General features: G+C 46.8%; 2 protein-coding genes across 4 annotated transcripts in view; one reads left to right on the forward strand and one right to left on the reverse strand.

Annotated features, from left to right (window-relative positions):
* Positions 1–10,807, reverse strand: part of LOC144144590 (tudor domain-containing protein 1-like) — a 100,507-nt gene extending 89,700 nt beyond the window's left edge. For both annotated transcript variants that reach the window (XM_077676127.1, XM_077676110.1), the window contains exon 1: positions 10,651–10,807. The gene's annotated coding sequence lies outside the window, so the exon portion shown is untranslated. The remainder of the gene's footprint in view (positions 1–10,650) is intronic.
* A 270-nt stretch (positions 10,808–11,077) lies between these two features.
* Positions 11,078–13,932, forward strand: part of LOC144144627 (snRNA-activating protein complex subunit 3-like) — a 63,950-nt gene continuing 61,095 nt past the window's right edge. The window contains exon 1 of one of the 2 annotated variants that reach the window (XM_077676158.1): positions 11,078–11,437. In XM_077676158.1, coding sequence (XP_077532284.1) covers positions 11,238–11,437 — 200 coding nt within the window. In that variant the 5' untranslated portion in view covers positions 11,078–11,237. The remainder of the gene's footprint in view (positions 11,438–13,932) is intronic. The other variant, XM_077676149.1, reaches the window with a different exon arrangement.

Here is a 13,932-nt window from a genome sequence, read left to right on the forward strand (position 1 = left end):
TTTCTAGCTTATGAGCCCTGCCTAACTTACGTTTGCTGCCTCAGCCAATCGCACAGCTGTGCATACTACGTCATAGGTTCTAGTGCGGGAAATGCCCCAGTGAGTCGCATGGCACTCCCTTAATTTGTTTCTAATTATATAGTTTACGCTAAAAAAAGTGGTTTCAGTATGATTCTAACGAGGCACTCTTTCGAATGAACCAAACCTGTGTTTTGTATGCATGGCCCTGTCAGCGCGGCACGCGCACCTTGCTGGGGGAAGCGTTGGGGGGGGGGGGGATCAAGAGATAGGATCACGAGGGAGACGTAGGCCCGCCCCTTGTCGCCGCTCGTTCGGGACGGGGCCTTTGACCCCGATCGGACGCGCGGGTAGGCCTCGGTGGCAGTCCACGTGTAGTCCTCGGCCACCGCCGCCTGTTTGGACCAGGCCCTGAGGCGCACGTTGGTATATAGCATATAATAGTCTTGAGGGGCACTCTGGCTTCTGGGAGCTTCTTGGCTCTGTCGCGGCGGTCAATATGCACAGTACAACTCCTCCAATAAATCTCATGGTTCGTCCTGGTCCTTTGAAGCCTGTCGTCGCTTTGTCGGTGTGTCGAACATATAGTGGCATCCCTCTGGGACGCTGCGAACTCTCGGGGTATTTCTGGGGGTTGTTGCTGCCTACTGCAGCTAGCTAGCCAGGGTTTCAGCACCGTAGCTACAGCCTTGGAAGCCCGTATTGTGGCATGTCAGGGCGTAGCCCCTGAGTATGTGCCAAGTGCGTATACAGTAAAATCTTGATGATACGAATCTCGCGGGACCACGAAAAATATTCGTATCATCCGAAATTCGTATGAACCAACACAGACCAAAAAACTGAGCACCAAAAAAAGTTTCGTTTCTTTCACGTGAAGAAATTCGTGATGTTTTTCTGCTTTTTTTTAACCTCTGTGTCGCCGAGCGGTCCTTTCTGGACTTTCTTCTCCTCACTCGCGGTGCCCAAGCTCACCACACGCTACACTGAACCGCATGGCGCGTTTATGCACGCGATTCGTGCGCGTGGCGCTGCGCGCGCGATATCTTCATGCCCGCGTCGGTGATTCCGCGCCCGCGGCCGCCAGTCTCTCGGTCAGAAAATGACGCGCGCGGCAGTGGGAGGAGCCTAACGACTTGCGCCAATTAGCGCCACTGAATAAAGATTATTTAGCGGCTCTAGCGATGATGATGATGATGATTCCTATTGGTTTCCCCTTTGAAGCGGGGTGATGACATGTCATCTTACCAAAAAGGACTAATATAACCATGTTTTACACTCTTGGTTTAATACTAGCGCTGCTTAGGGCAGGCACTAAAGCTTATTAGGCCCGAAATACTTTCTTTTCCCTGTTACAGGTGGTAACTGTCCTAGGCAATATTCCCCTCTCTGCTTTTCGTCCACCAGCATTCTAATCTTCTTTTCGTCCCCTCGACAGCCTTGAAGTTAACTTCCTCTCTGATACCCTTAAATCCTAGGGCTTCTGAAAGCCCAATATTCCCTTCATGAAGATTTGGATGGATACCCTCACATTCTAACACTATGTGCCGCATAGTTTCTGTTTCTTTTCCGCAGACCACACATACCCCACCATTTTGTGAATACTTCCTCACAAAACTTTTAGTTCGCAGGCAACCTGCTCTAGCCTCAAAAAGCAAAGCACTGCCCTGGGAATTATCGTAGAAATTTTCCTTTCTGATGTTCATCTGCTCAGCCCTGTACATCTCTAACGACGTTTTAGCTTCCATTTTTTCCCTCCATTTATTCGTTTCAATCTGCCTTGCCTCTTTTTTGGTTACCTTGGCTGTTTTGGATTCCCCACTGTTCTTTCCGTATTTCATCGTTAGCCTTCTAGTCTTTCTTAACCAGTGCGTGTCCACGCTTTTCAAGTATAGGTACCTAAAAACCTTAGTTGCCCACCTTCGTTGATCCATTGCCCTCAACCTCATCTCAAAGCATATTTTACTCTGAGCTTCTCTAACTTCAAACGACGCCCAGCCCATATCTCCCTGAACTGCTTCGTTAGTTGTTTTTCCATGCACGCCTAAGGCCAAACGTCCTACCGTTCTCTGGTTTACTTCAAGGCCTGATAGAACGTCTGAATTTAAGCAGAGTACAGCATTCGCAAACGTGAGACCCGGAACCATTACTCCTTTCCACATTCCTCTTACTACTTCGTATTTGTTATACCCCCACAGAGCTATATGCTTCATTATAGCTGCGTTTCGCTTTCCCTTAACCTTAAGTTGCTCCTCGTGAGTACTGAAGTAGTTATCCCCTTCGTTTATCCACACTCCCAAATATTTATATTCCTTCACTTTAGGTAATTCGCTTTGCTGGATAGACACTACGTCGGTGGTAGCGTCATTGAAAACCATTATTCCTGATTTTTCTGCACTGAAATTTAACCCGAGGTCAGTGGCTTCTTGGCCGCAAATATTTATTAGCCGCTGCATATCGGTTTGGTTATCAGCTAAAAGAACAATGTCGTCTGCGTATAACATTCCCGGAATATGCTGTTGTACCACTTCGCCTTGCAGCATATGGGTTAGGCTAAAGCCTACTTGACTTTCTTTCAGTTTCTTTTCTAACCCTGCCATGTAAAGCATGAACAGTATTGGGCTCAAAGGGCATCCCTGTTTCAGTCCCCGATGGATGTTGACCTGCTGGGCGCATTTCTGTCCTTCCCAAGTAAGGTGCACTCTATTGTCTTTATAGATTGCTATAAGGAACTGTACTAACTCGTCATCTAATCCCTGGAGTTTCAGCATTCTCCACAGCCGTTCTCTGTTTACGTTGTCATATGCCCCTTTAATGTCCAAGAACGTAATCCATAGTGGTCTATTCTGTGCTTTCGCAATTTCAATGCATTGCGTTATCACGAACAGATTGTCATCCAGTCGCCTGTCTTGTCTAAATCCCTTCTGCCGTTCCCCAAGTATTTCATTTTCTTTCATCCATGCTTGAATTTCTGATTTTATCGCCTGCATTACGAATCTATACCCCACTGACGTTACTGTGAGTGGTCTGTATGAATCAATACTGGCTTTGTCTCCTCTGCCTTTATATATTAAATTCATCCTACCTTCTAACCAGTCCTCTGGTATTTGTTTGGTTTCTATCACCTTATCTATTGCCCTCATAAACGATTCCTTACTTTTAGGTCCAAGTAGGTTTATCAGTTGCATTGGTATTCCGTCCGAGCCCACTGCTGTCTGGGGGGAAACCTTTTGCTCTGCTTTTTCCAATCAAGGTTGCTCAAACTTATTTTTATTTCCGCAGTCTTTTGTGGCGCTGATGTTATCGGTGCAGATTTCCCTACCACTATTGTCCTAAACTTCTCACTAATCACTCGATGAATATGCGCCAACGCGTGCCCGCCAATGGCAGGCGCGCGCCTCATGGCGGCAGTTTCGAAGCGGTCAAGACAGCCGGCTCGCTCCGCCAGAGATGTTTAGGCTTAGCACCCCGGCAGATATTTTATGGGTGCTTTCTGCGCGGATGATGTTTTGTAGCACCGTTTTGACCCATATTATTAGGTAATTTATTGCGGAGGAAACTTCGTGTGTGCTTTGAGCGGCATTTTAAAGAGCGGTTTGAAGCGGTCGCTCGATCGCCCCGCACTACTTCGCGACCGAAGCCGCCGCCATGCTGCCGCTGCCGGCAGCGCCACACGCAGGGTGCGGGTGGTTAAGATCCATTGCCCTCAACCTCATCTCAAAGCATATTTTACTCTGAGCTTCTCTAACTTCAAACGACGCCCAGCCCATATCTCCCTGAACTGCTTCGTTAGTTGTTTTTCCATGCACGCCTAAGGCCAAACGTCCTACCGTTCTCTGGTTTACTTCAAGGCCTGATAGAACGTCTGAATTTAAGCAGAGTACAGCATTCGCAAACGTGAGACCCGGAACCATTACTCCTTTCCACATTCCTCTTACTACTTCATATTTGTTATACCCCCACAGAGCTATATGCTTCATTATAGCTGCGTTTCGCTTTCCCTTAACCTTAAGTTGCTCCTCGTGAGTACTGAAGTAGTTATCCCCTTCGTTTATCCACACTCCCAAATATTTATATTCCTTCACTTTAGGTAATTCGCTTTGCTGGATAGACACTACGTCGGTGGTAGCGTCATTGAAAACCATTATTCCTGATTTTTCTGCACTGAAATTTAACCCGAGGTCAGTGGCTTCTTGGCCGCAAATATTTATTAGCCGCTGCATATCGGTTTGGTTATCAGCTAAAAGAACAATGTCGTCTGCGTATAACATTCCCGGAATATGCTGTTGTACCACTTCGCCTTGCAGCATATGGGTTAGGCTAAAGCCTACTTGACTTTCTTTCAGTTTCTTTTCTAACCCTGCCATGTAAAGCATGAACAGTATTGGGCTCAAAGGGCATCCCTGTTTCAGTCCCCGATGGATGTTGACCTGCTGGGCGCATTTCTGTCCTTCCCAAGTAAGGTGCACTCTATTGTCTTTATAGATTGCTATAAGGAACTGTACTAACTCGTCATCTAATCCCTGGAGTTTCAGCATTCTCCACAGCCGTTCTCTGTTTACGTTGTCATATGCCCCTTTAATGTCCAAGAACGTAATCCATAGTGGTCTATTCTGTGCTTTCGCAATTTCAATGCATTGCGTTATCACGAACAGATTGTCATCCAGTCGCCTGTCTTGTCTAAATCCCTTCTGCCGTTCCCCAAGTATTTCATTTTCTTTCATCCATGCTTGAATTTCTGATTTTATCGCCTGCATTACGAATCTATACCCCACTGACGTTACTGTGAGTGGTCTGTATGAATCAATACTGGCTTTGTCTCCTCTGCCTTTATATATTAAATTCATCCTACCTTCTAACCAGTCCTCTGGTATTTGTTTGGTTTCTATCACCTTATCTATTGCCCTCATAAACGATTCCTTACTTTTAGGTCCAAGTAGGTTTATCAGTTGCATTGGTATTCCGTCCGAGCCCACTGCTGTCTGGGGGGAAACCTTTTGCTCTGCTTTTTCCAATCAAGGTTGCTCAAACTTATTTTTATTTCCGCAGTCTTTTGTGGCGCTGATGTTATCGGTGCAGATTTCCCTACCACTATTGTCCTAAACTTCTCACTAATCACTCGATGAATATGCGCCAACGCGTGCCCGCCAATGGCAGGCGCGCGCCTCATGGCGGCAGTTTCGAAGCGGTCAAGACAGCCGGCTCGCTCCGCCGGAGATGTTTAGGCTTAGCACCCCGGCAGATATTTTATGGGTGCTTTCTGCGCGGATGATGTTTTGTAGCACCGTTTTGACCCATATTATTAGGTAATTTATTGCGGAGGAAACTTCGTGTGTGCTTTGAGCGGCATTTTAAAGAGCGGTTTGAAGCGGTCGCTCGATCGCCCCGCACTACTTCGCGACCGAAGCCGCCGCCATGCTGCCGCTGCCGGCAGCGCCACACGCAGGGTGCGGGTGGTTAAGCGGCGGCGTCAGCACGCCTGTGGAGTCCACGGTGCGTTTTCACCAGCAGAAAACAAAACTGCGGCCGTTCCAGTAGAACGAGCGACAAAGAGGAGAGAGAGCCCGTACGTCGCCGTCGCTTGCTCGCTCGGCAGTAGGGCGCCTCGCCGCTCGTTCGTATCATCCGCCGGGCCGCGCAGGTCCGTCCGTAAGAGCCGAAAATTTTCCCATTGCAAACAATGCAATTTTGCCGGGACTTATAAGAAATTTGTATCATCCCGAAATTCGTATCACCCAGAAATGTATCATCGAGATTCCACTGTACAGTGCTTTGGGTGCCCTCATTGCAGAAGGAGCGCCAGTTTCGTGTTTGCAATGTCCGGGCGTACTGGGCTTCTTCCCGAGTGATCTCGGTAATTCTGCATTTTAAAAAGCAGTTATGTTTCCGTTTTGAACAAGGGTGTGTCGAGCAGCCCAGAGGTGCATTAGATTTGAGCCAACAGTTCGATTGATGGGAGTGAGTGGAACGGTTGTCGTGTGTGCTTTTTGCACAAGTTCTGCAAGGTCGGCTACCCCATTTTGGGGTCAGTGTCGGCTGGGGGGAGTGAGGTTCTGTATTCACTGAAAGATGGCCAATCAATTATCCTAGCATGCCTGATGCTGTAGCGAAGGGGAAGTTGAGGCAAAGAGAGGGCAATTAAGTAATGTTCTATAGACGCAGCCACTCGAGGTGTGAGGCGTTAGGAATGAACGCTAGTCAGAGGTGGTGTCTCGCGTGGCACTATATAGTGCCAAGTCGGGTGGGGAGGTTGAGGTCATTGCACAGCGTGAGTATACGAAGAAGGGCCTTTCTCTTTTTGGATGTTTGATGATAGCCCCTTGAGTGGTGAGGTTCGTTAAAGTCACCTAGCAGGACCAGCAGGTAAGTGATGCCTTTCTTGTTTCATGGGGGTGAGGGCCTATTCCTTGTATGGAGGACTGGGCAGACAGGGATGTAGATAAATTATAAGGCTTTGTTTGCCGCTGAAAAAATGGTGGGCCGAAGCATTCATGAGGTGGCGGGTTACCTAGAGAAGTTGTTTCGGTATCATTGGGTTGCACATGTTCATGAAACAAATCAGGGTTGACGGGGGCGCAGTTTGAAGGTCTGCACGAAACGCTTGCCAGCCGACGGTGTCTGCGTGATTACATGCGAAAGCGGTTGTGTCGCATTAGATGCGGCAACCTCTTTCCGCCTTTCCGCATTCCCACTGCTGCTCTGCTCCTCTCTGCCGACGCCCCATTACTCCACCAAGAAGGAAAGCTCAAAGAATTAATAGAGAGCTTTAGCATATAGCAGCTAGCGCACTCTAATGCTACCGCGGTGGGTTGCGGGACCCGGCATGAATAGGTGTGCATTCGTTCTGCGGGGACGGTCGCCTATACCTGTCGAGCCCATACATTTGCTCCGCTGAGGGGCGACCTCCTCACCCTCCCCGTGTGCGCATGCGTAATCGGGTTCCGGTAACTTGCCGAGGTAGCGTTCGCGTACACTAGCAGCGGTATGCTAAAACTCTCTAATAGTAATCTCAAAGTGTAACGTTATAGGCCCGATGCCAGGCCAATACATACCCACATTCGCATCATCAAGCAAAGGGGACATTCAGCAGAAACGTACTTTGCTACCAACCTAACTGCTGCTTATGTAACTAGCATGCTCCAATTACTCATTTAAACCTCGGTACATGTTGCTAACACATGTGAAAACGCGACCTCCAACAGATCTTCGCCTGATCCTCTGGCCTCACCTCGTCCTGCACATTGCCCACACGAGAAGCCCATGGGCAGTGTGCGCAGATGGGTGCAGAGTACCCGTTTATGTGCATTCCCGGCCCACCAGAACCCCATTTTAGGCAGCCCAGACATGGGTCGCTCCAAATAGTCGTCTTCCTCTCTCCAGTGGCGGGGCAAATGTGCTAGTTATGTGCAGAAGCATTTTTAAGCCTCGATCTGTGCAAAGAACAAAGGGCACCTAGATGAAGCCTGCATGCAACCTTTGCTTCCGCACATAAGCATCTTCGTGCTGCTCCGAAGTTGGAGGAGGTGTGATAGCGGCTGATACTGTGCTCATCCTGCCTTACAATTTGCGCAGGAACGACTGTCTCTTTCGTGCACCATTTATTCAGAAATTTAAGAAAAATTTGGAGTAAAGGTGATGGCTATAATGGTTTATGTAGATGACGATGTCTCGACGATATCACGCAAGGTGTAAAACAAAGTCATAAAATAATAAACTTGCAAAACAAGCAGTACAGTTGGCATGTATGTATAAGTATTTCACTGTCTTCGACAAGCAGAAAGCAAACATGCAGTCTTTACCATTGACGCAACAGCATAGCATCCAGGCTCCCAAAGAAGGTAGCAGTTCATATGCAAAGACTTAGGATGTCTCGGGCCAAGTGTTCCTTCAGGTCATGGTGTTCACCTCGCAGGCCCTCTTTTACACGTGCATGTATCTTCCCTGCTTAAAAGATTTGCATCGAGATTTGTGTGAAGCCCATCAATGAAGGCTGCACGCTGTCAGAAAATGGACTGGCTGGTGTTTCAAGCCATTGCCATGCGTTGATGGCAGCCAAGAAAGAGAGTTGCCAGGCAACGTCAACCTGTCTGCGTGCAAAGTCTCTCAACTAAGGTGATAGAGGGAAAGGACATCATACAAGAAAACGTGCTAGTAGGCAACACTGAGGAACACTGGTGAGAGGTGTTGCAAGTGGCTCCGGAGCGTTCACAACATGTCATCGGCTGCCCTGCACACACAAGCAGCGCTCCCCTTTGCTCAAGTGCCATTACTCTCATTTGATCTAAAACAGCTTTAAATTTTACACGTAAGCATACACGTCCCAACGTTGAACATTTGTGTCCTGCGTGTATGAGGCAGGGCAACAAAAGTTTGCACGGTGCCAAGAATGAGGTCAGCAACACAGCTGTGATGGTAGAATAATGGATGCTACTGTACTATCCTGAAGTGGGCCAGAAAATAAGAGATAAGTAGGCCAACAATAAAACGAATAATTAGCAAAATGAAAAAAAATCACAGAAAGTGTGTTCACGGAAAATACAGGTTTACTGTGGGGAACTTAACCCTTATTTTTAAAAATTTGCTCGTTCTGATAGCATCTATACTCCCTTAGCTAGCAACTGGTAATGTGGACTGCGGATTAAAAAAAATTTCCCAACAAACTGCCATAGCACGATACTAGCCTCGAGTTTAATTTCAATGTTCCCCACTAACGATGGTCTTGGAACATTTTCAATGGCCAAATGGTCACTACTGATAGCTGTGGAAAGACTGTGGCTTCCCACATTTAACAAGGGCCGACGAATGCAACACCGAACACAACGGTAAACGTCCTGCGCATTTACACAAACTGGAGTGCCAAGGCCACGTGCAGATAAAGAAGCTCATCCTACAACGTAGGTGCTGAGTGTTGTGCAATAATGGCGCCATTACAGAGCTCCCTCTCAAGGGTGCACCCCCAGAACGCACATGTTGAAATGTGTGCATAAGGAAGGAAATGGAAGGAATACTGCTGGGTCGATGTACAGAAGGGGAAAAAAATTTTTTTTTACGGTTTAAGGTACACTTTGGCTATCAAGCACGCTGTAGTGGAGAACTCCAGATTGATCTTGACCACCTGGGGACCTTTAATGCACGCCGAAACCACCAAAATCTCAACACTCGGGTGTTTTTGCACTGCAGGCCCCTGGAATAAAGTTTATCCTCTCACCTTCTCCGCCTCTATCTCAAAAGCAGCCATCAGGGATGGGATCAAACCTGGATCCTTGGGCTCAGCAGCACAACGCTTTAGCCACTGAGGCATCACAGTGGGTAATGTGAAAAAGGAACAAGACTACTGATGGAAGCACATGCCAGCAATGTACAGTCCCCTTCACGCCACCCTGTAGTGTGCAAACAGGTGTTGGATGGAGACATCTCCTGGTGGTTCCGGGGCTCCAGACAGGACCGTACCGCACATGTGCTGCCACTAGAATGAAGCCTTCACTTGTACCGTATACTGCACTGTTTGCACCGCTCCCTCTTTGTTTATACCCTTACTCGGGGTTGGATCCAGCCAGTTGTCCCGCTGTTGAACAAATTACATTACTCTGGTCACTGGCATGCCTTATTATCGCACAGTAACCTGTTAATCTGAGGCAGATATGCCAGAATAGTAAAAGGGCACACTGCACTCATACTCTATACAACTACAATAAGGTACAGTCCCCCTGCCACAATGACTGCATTTGCTTGAAAGAAACAAGACAGCACTGGCAGTTCCAGGACGTAGTACAGCTGATGAAGTATGAGCCGCCCAATGTTTTCTCATCCAACAGGACCATCCAGACTTTTAAATCACCCGCACGACACTACATGTTAACTCTTTTTACTTCGTTTGTTTTTGCTTTCTCTTCTACCTGCTTTCTTTAGGGCCTCTCCTCTCCATCCCCTCAGAGTACCATGTAGGCAACATGCCAGAAGATCTCTCTGCTTTCCTCTAACAGAGAGCCTTCTCTCTCACTCTCAACATCTTGAATAAAGCAAAGCTGTCTCTTGTTTTGGAGAATCCTTTGTGTCCCGCAATCTGTTGTGCAAGTGCTCAGTACGTTATTCCAATGTGTTTCCTTTCAGTACCACGCACGTCGCTTACTCTGATTATGCACAGTAGCCTATGTTTTTGAGTATCTTTATAGATTACACACTGTGCAGCATAGAAAGGCACATTTTAATGGGTTTTTGATGTGTCCCAGCTACGTGTAGTGCCGGGACGTTCATAGCTGCAAGCCTTTCTGATGAGCTACCGCTGTACATTTTGAAGCGTCACTAAAACAAAAGTGCTGAAGTGTCACTCACCAATACAGCACAGATTCGGCTCAGTAATGGCCCACACCGCCAACTCAACACAAGTGACCTCATACCAATGTATTCTAGAATTACAAGAACTTTATTACCAAAACTTACCGCCCCTTTACTGCGCTCTCCTCAACGCGTCCTCAGTAGTACTACAACGTCTTTATTGGGATAAGTTTCCTAGAAAAGGCGTCTTACATGGAGGAAAGAAAAGGTTTTCTTTCCTCCATGCGTCTTACTACTGTCATCCGCGAATGCACTTGCTGTTGGCCCACTTCAGCGTGCTTGGGAAGTGATCGAACTTACTGCGCTTATTCGAAGTTTTGATGAAACGTCTGTGTACCGCGCGTATCTTGTATGATGCTGTATAATCGTAGATTGCTCTGCCGTGGCCTCTTGTATGCATTGCGTTCTCCACGCTCACGTATACACTACGGGAGGCATACTACGGGAGGTTAGTTGACTGGGCGCCGCCATTTGTATGGCCGTGCATAGCCCATAAGCATAGCCATCCGTAGCCGCTCGGTAGAAAAGAAAAGTCAGTATATTATCTCTATGAAAAGAACTAAACAAAACAAATCTTTTAATTCATATGCTTACAAAGTGTGCTTATGTTTTTATAAAATATATTTTTACCAGAAATTTTTTTGTGCACACAGTAGCTTTTATGTTAAGGTGGCAATTACACACCACATGAGGTGCCATTAGCGCCATTAGTGCCATTGTGATCACCATCAACGTTGTTTAGTTTTTCTGTAGTTTTTCGCTATTTTCCTCGCGTCTTGCTGTCAGGTGGTTGTGCGTTGCGCTCCCTGTAACACTAACCAGTGTTTATTAGAACTGGTTCGTTATAAAATCGTTCCTAAAGGAACAGTTCACTGCTCTATTACGCCATGGATGCAGTTCACGAACCAGACAGGCGGCCTTGGATCGGTGGTCGTATAAAAGTAGCAGAGTTCAAGAACAACTGGATGAAGGAATTCGAACAGATGAACAGGGGCCACGACGGCGACGACGGGAGCCTCAAAGAAGCAATCATGGGACGCATGAACCTTTCGGAAGATGCGTTGAGTCAATTGGAGAGTGACTGCGGGTAAGCAACTGAAACGTTTTAAATTTTATTATGCGGGTGGCACGACGTGCATACGTCGCGTACTTGACTGGAAGTTCGAATACTACTGGGATGCTGCATTTCTTGTGAAGGCGAAATTAGCGCATGTGTGTATGAAATCGGAGACCATGTTGGCTCCCACTACAGCAGCTGTCATAACTCAGGGCTTAAATTAAATCTTGATTTGAAATTCGCAGGCCGGCTGCCATGCCTGCCATATTATGCCTTCCAGCCATGTGACAGTATGGCGGCAAGCTCAAACTCTGTTTTTTCTGTGTAAAAAGCGTGGCGAACGGGCGCACTGCCAGCGATGCAGCTTCTGTTGTGTCTTCTAATTGGACGGCGGCAAGCTTTACGAAATTAGTTTGTGACCTAAACGAAAGTTTCTATTTCGCAGTGTCTAGAGTGCCGTCCGACGGCTCTTTAGCTGGGCCTTGCAGTGCCGTCCGACGGCGCTGCAAGTGTATGATCCCGTGCCGTCCGGCCGGTCTGGCGCTTGAGCGGTTCCTGTACAGAGCTTTCAGCACACGGCCAGCACGGCGCCTTTGAGCTTCAGTCGTCTGAAGATACCTATACGAATTAAAAGAAGTTTCTTATGACGCATCAGCCAGCTCAACATGGAGGAAAGAAACTCAGGAGAGGCCCCTAGCATCCCAATGCATTGCGAAAAGTGTGGAGGAAGTGGCGTCATTTTCCCATAGAGTTTCATACTAATATTCGCCGCGAGCTCGACATGTAGGTGGCGACAGCGTCGCGCTGCTAGTGTGGATGCTCCGCTGAGCGGCCCGTAAGAATGCACACTGTGGGCGCGCTTCGTGCCTTTTTCCCGCCGTATGTGCGCACGAAAGGTGCAAACAAGAGTGGTATGCTGTAGTTCGGTTCCTCAACGTTCAATGTGTAGCATGGAAGCGGCAGTCAGTTTTCAATACTACGCCAAAAAAAGCGACGACTCATCGGGAATCTCAGAATGGCCGTAATTGTGACAATGAACTTGTACGCTGTGGCTCGTAGCAAGCTCGATCTTTCCAGACTATGGCTTTGAGCCTTCAATAAAAGCATAAATAGAAACAAATCAGGAAGCCTCGATTTCTGAAATTCAGTTTACAACGGCAATCTCAATCGCTTTCACTGGTAGCATGACGCATTCTTGCATTTGTGGGATGCCCTGAAATGGTAACACTACTTAACTGCCCCGAAATTCCTTCTAAGCAGTTCACATTAAAGAGCATTCTCTCTCTCTCTCTCTCTCCTTCTAAGAGCTTACGATATTTTTTGTGTGTTCAAAAGGCAACATAAGATTACTGAATTTTGATCGGTGCAGAGATATAAATGTAACTGCCCTAACGGGTCTTTCAAATGAAATTTTAGCGACTCTGAAGAAAGGTTTGATGAATAACGGTTTCGGATCACTTATTTACGGCTTTCGACACAAGTGAACTTGCGAATTGAATTGTCAACGCACGCAGTACAATCAACATCCCATGTTTAGCTAGGTTTTCGTAAAGTGACAAGCAGGTTTACAGTGTGCAAACCAAGCTTCTGGGACCTCACAGTGAGCACAAATTTTCTGTTACGGCTGCCCTGTTGACCATTTGCGTTACTTTTAAAATCTAACAGGTGCCTGCAACAGCGAGATGTGTGTTTGCATTCTTGCGTATAAGGTCGCTTACGAACCCTAAAGATGGCAATAAATGAAGTTGCGCTGTTGCAGATGTAGTAAAACATTTCCTTTTTATTTCTCATTGCGAATCAGCGCAACGGGTTCGCGGTAACTACTTTGTTTTGTAAACTGAATATCGCCTTTGTCTTGGCATTTACTTCTTGAGGACTGGTTAAAAAATAAAATTCTGTGCATTTCGTTTTTTTTTTCTTCGGGAAGGGGGGGGGGGTTCTGCCAACGTTGCAAGAGCAGCGAGAAGAGAACGCATGTAACGCGAAAAGCCAAACTATGGTTATCACTATTACTTACAATCGAAACTACACTAGGCGTCGTGTTCTGTTGCGGTGAAAAAGCAGTACTTTAACACGTATTTTCAAAACTGATTAACCCCCCTTTGGTCCGAGACTGTCCAGGAATTGTGGCTCGCCTTTTTCAAAATTGTATTGAAAGCAAGCATTGTGGGAAACAATTAAAAAAAAACCAGCGAGTCATGGCACACACCCCTCACACATGTGGGCAACAACGTGCATTATATTACACGTTTTTTCCTCTTTCTTTAAACTTAGGTCTACCTTAAGATGTTAAGACGTGACCATATTAGGCATTTGGTTATGCTGAGTGAGACACGTTTCTGGACAAGGTGATTCATGTCGGATTTGAATATACATGAAAATGACACACGGAATGCCACATGACAGGCGCAAACTCACAACTGCTTAATTTTACCGAAAAATCCCCCCTAAATACTCTTGCGCATCCATAGAAACGTATTTTGAATAATACGTAAAATTAGCAACTCTATACAGTTGAATAAATG

This window comes from Haemaphysalis longicornis, unplaced genomic scaffold (assembly GCF_048455015.1).
Source record: "Haemaphysalis longicornis isolate Haplotype H1 unplaced genomic scaffold, Haemaphysalis longicornis Haplotype H1 scaffold_1, whole genome shotgun sequence".
Taxonomy (NCBI): domain Eukaryota; kingdom Metazoa; phylum Arthropoda; class Arachnida; order Ixodida; family Ixodidae; genus Haemaphysalis; species Haemaphysalis longicornis.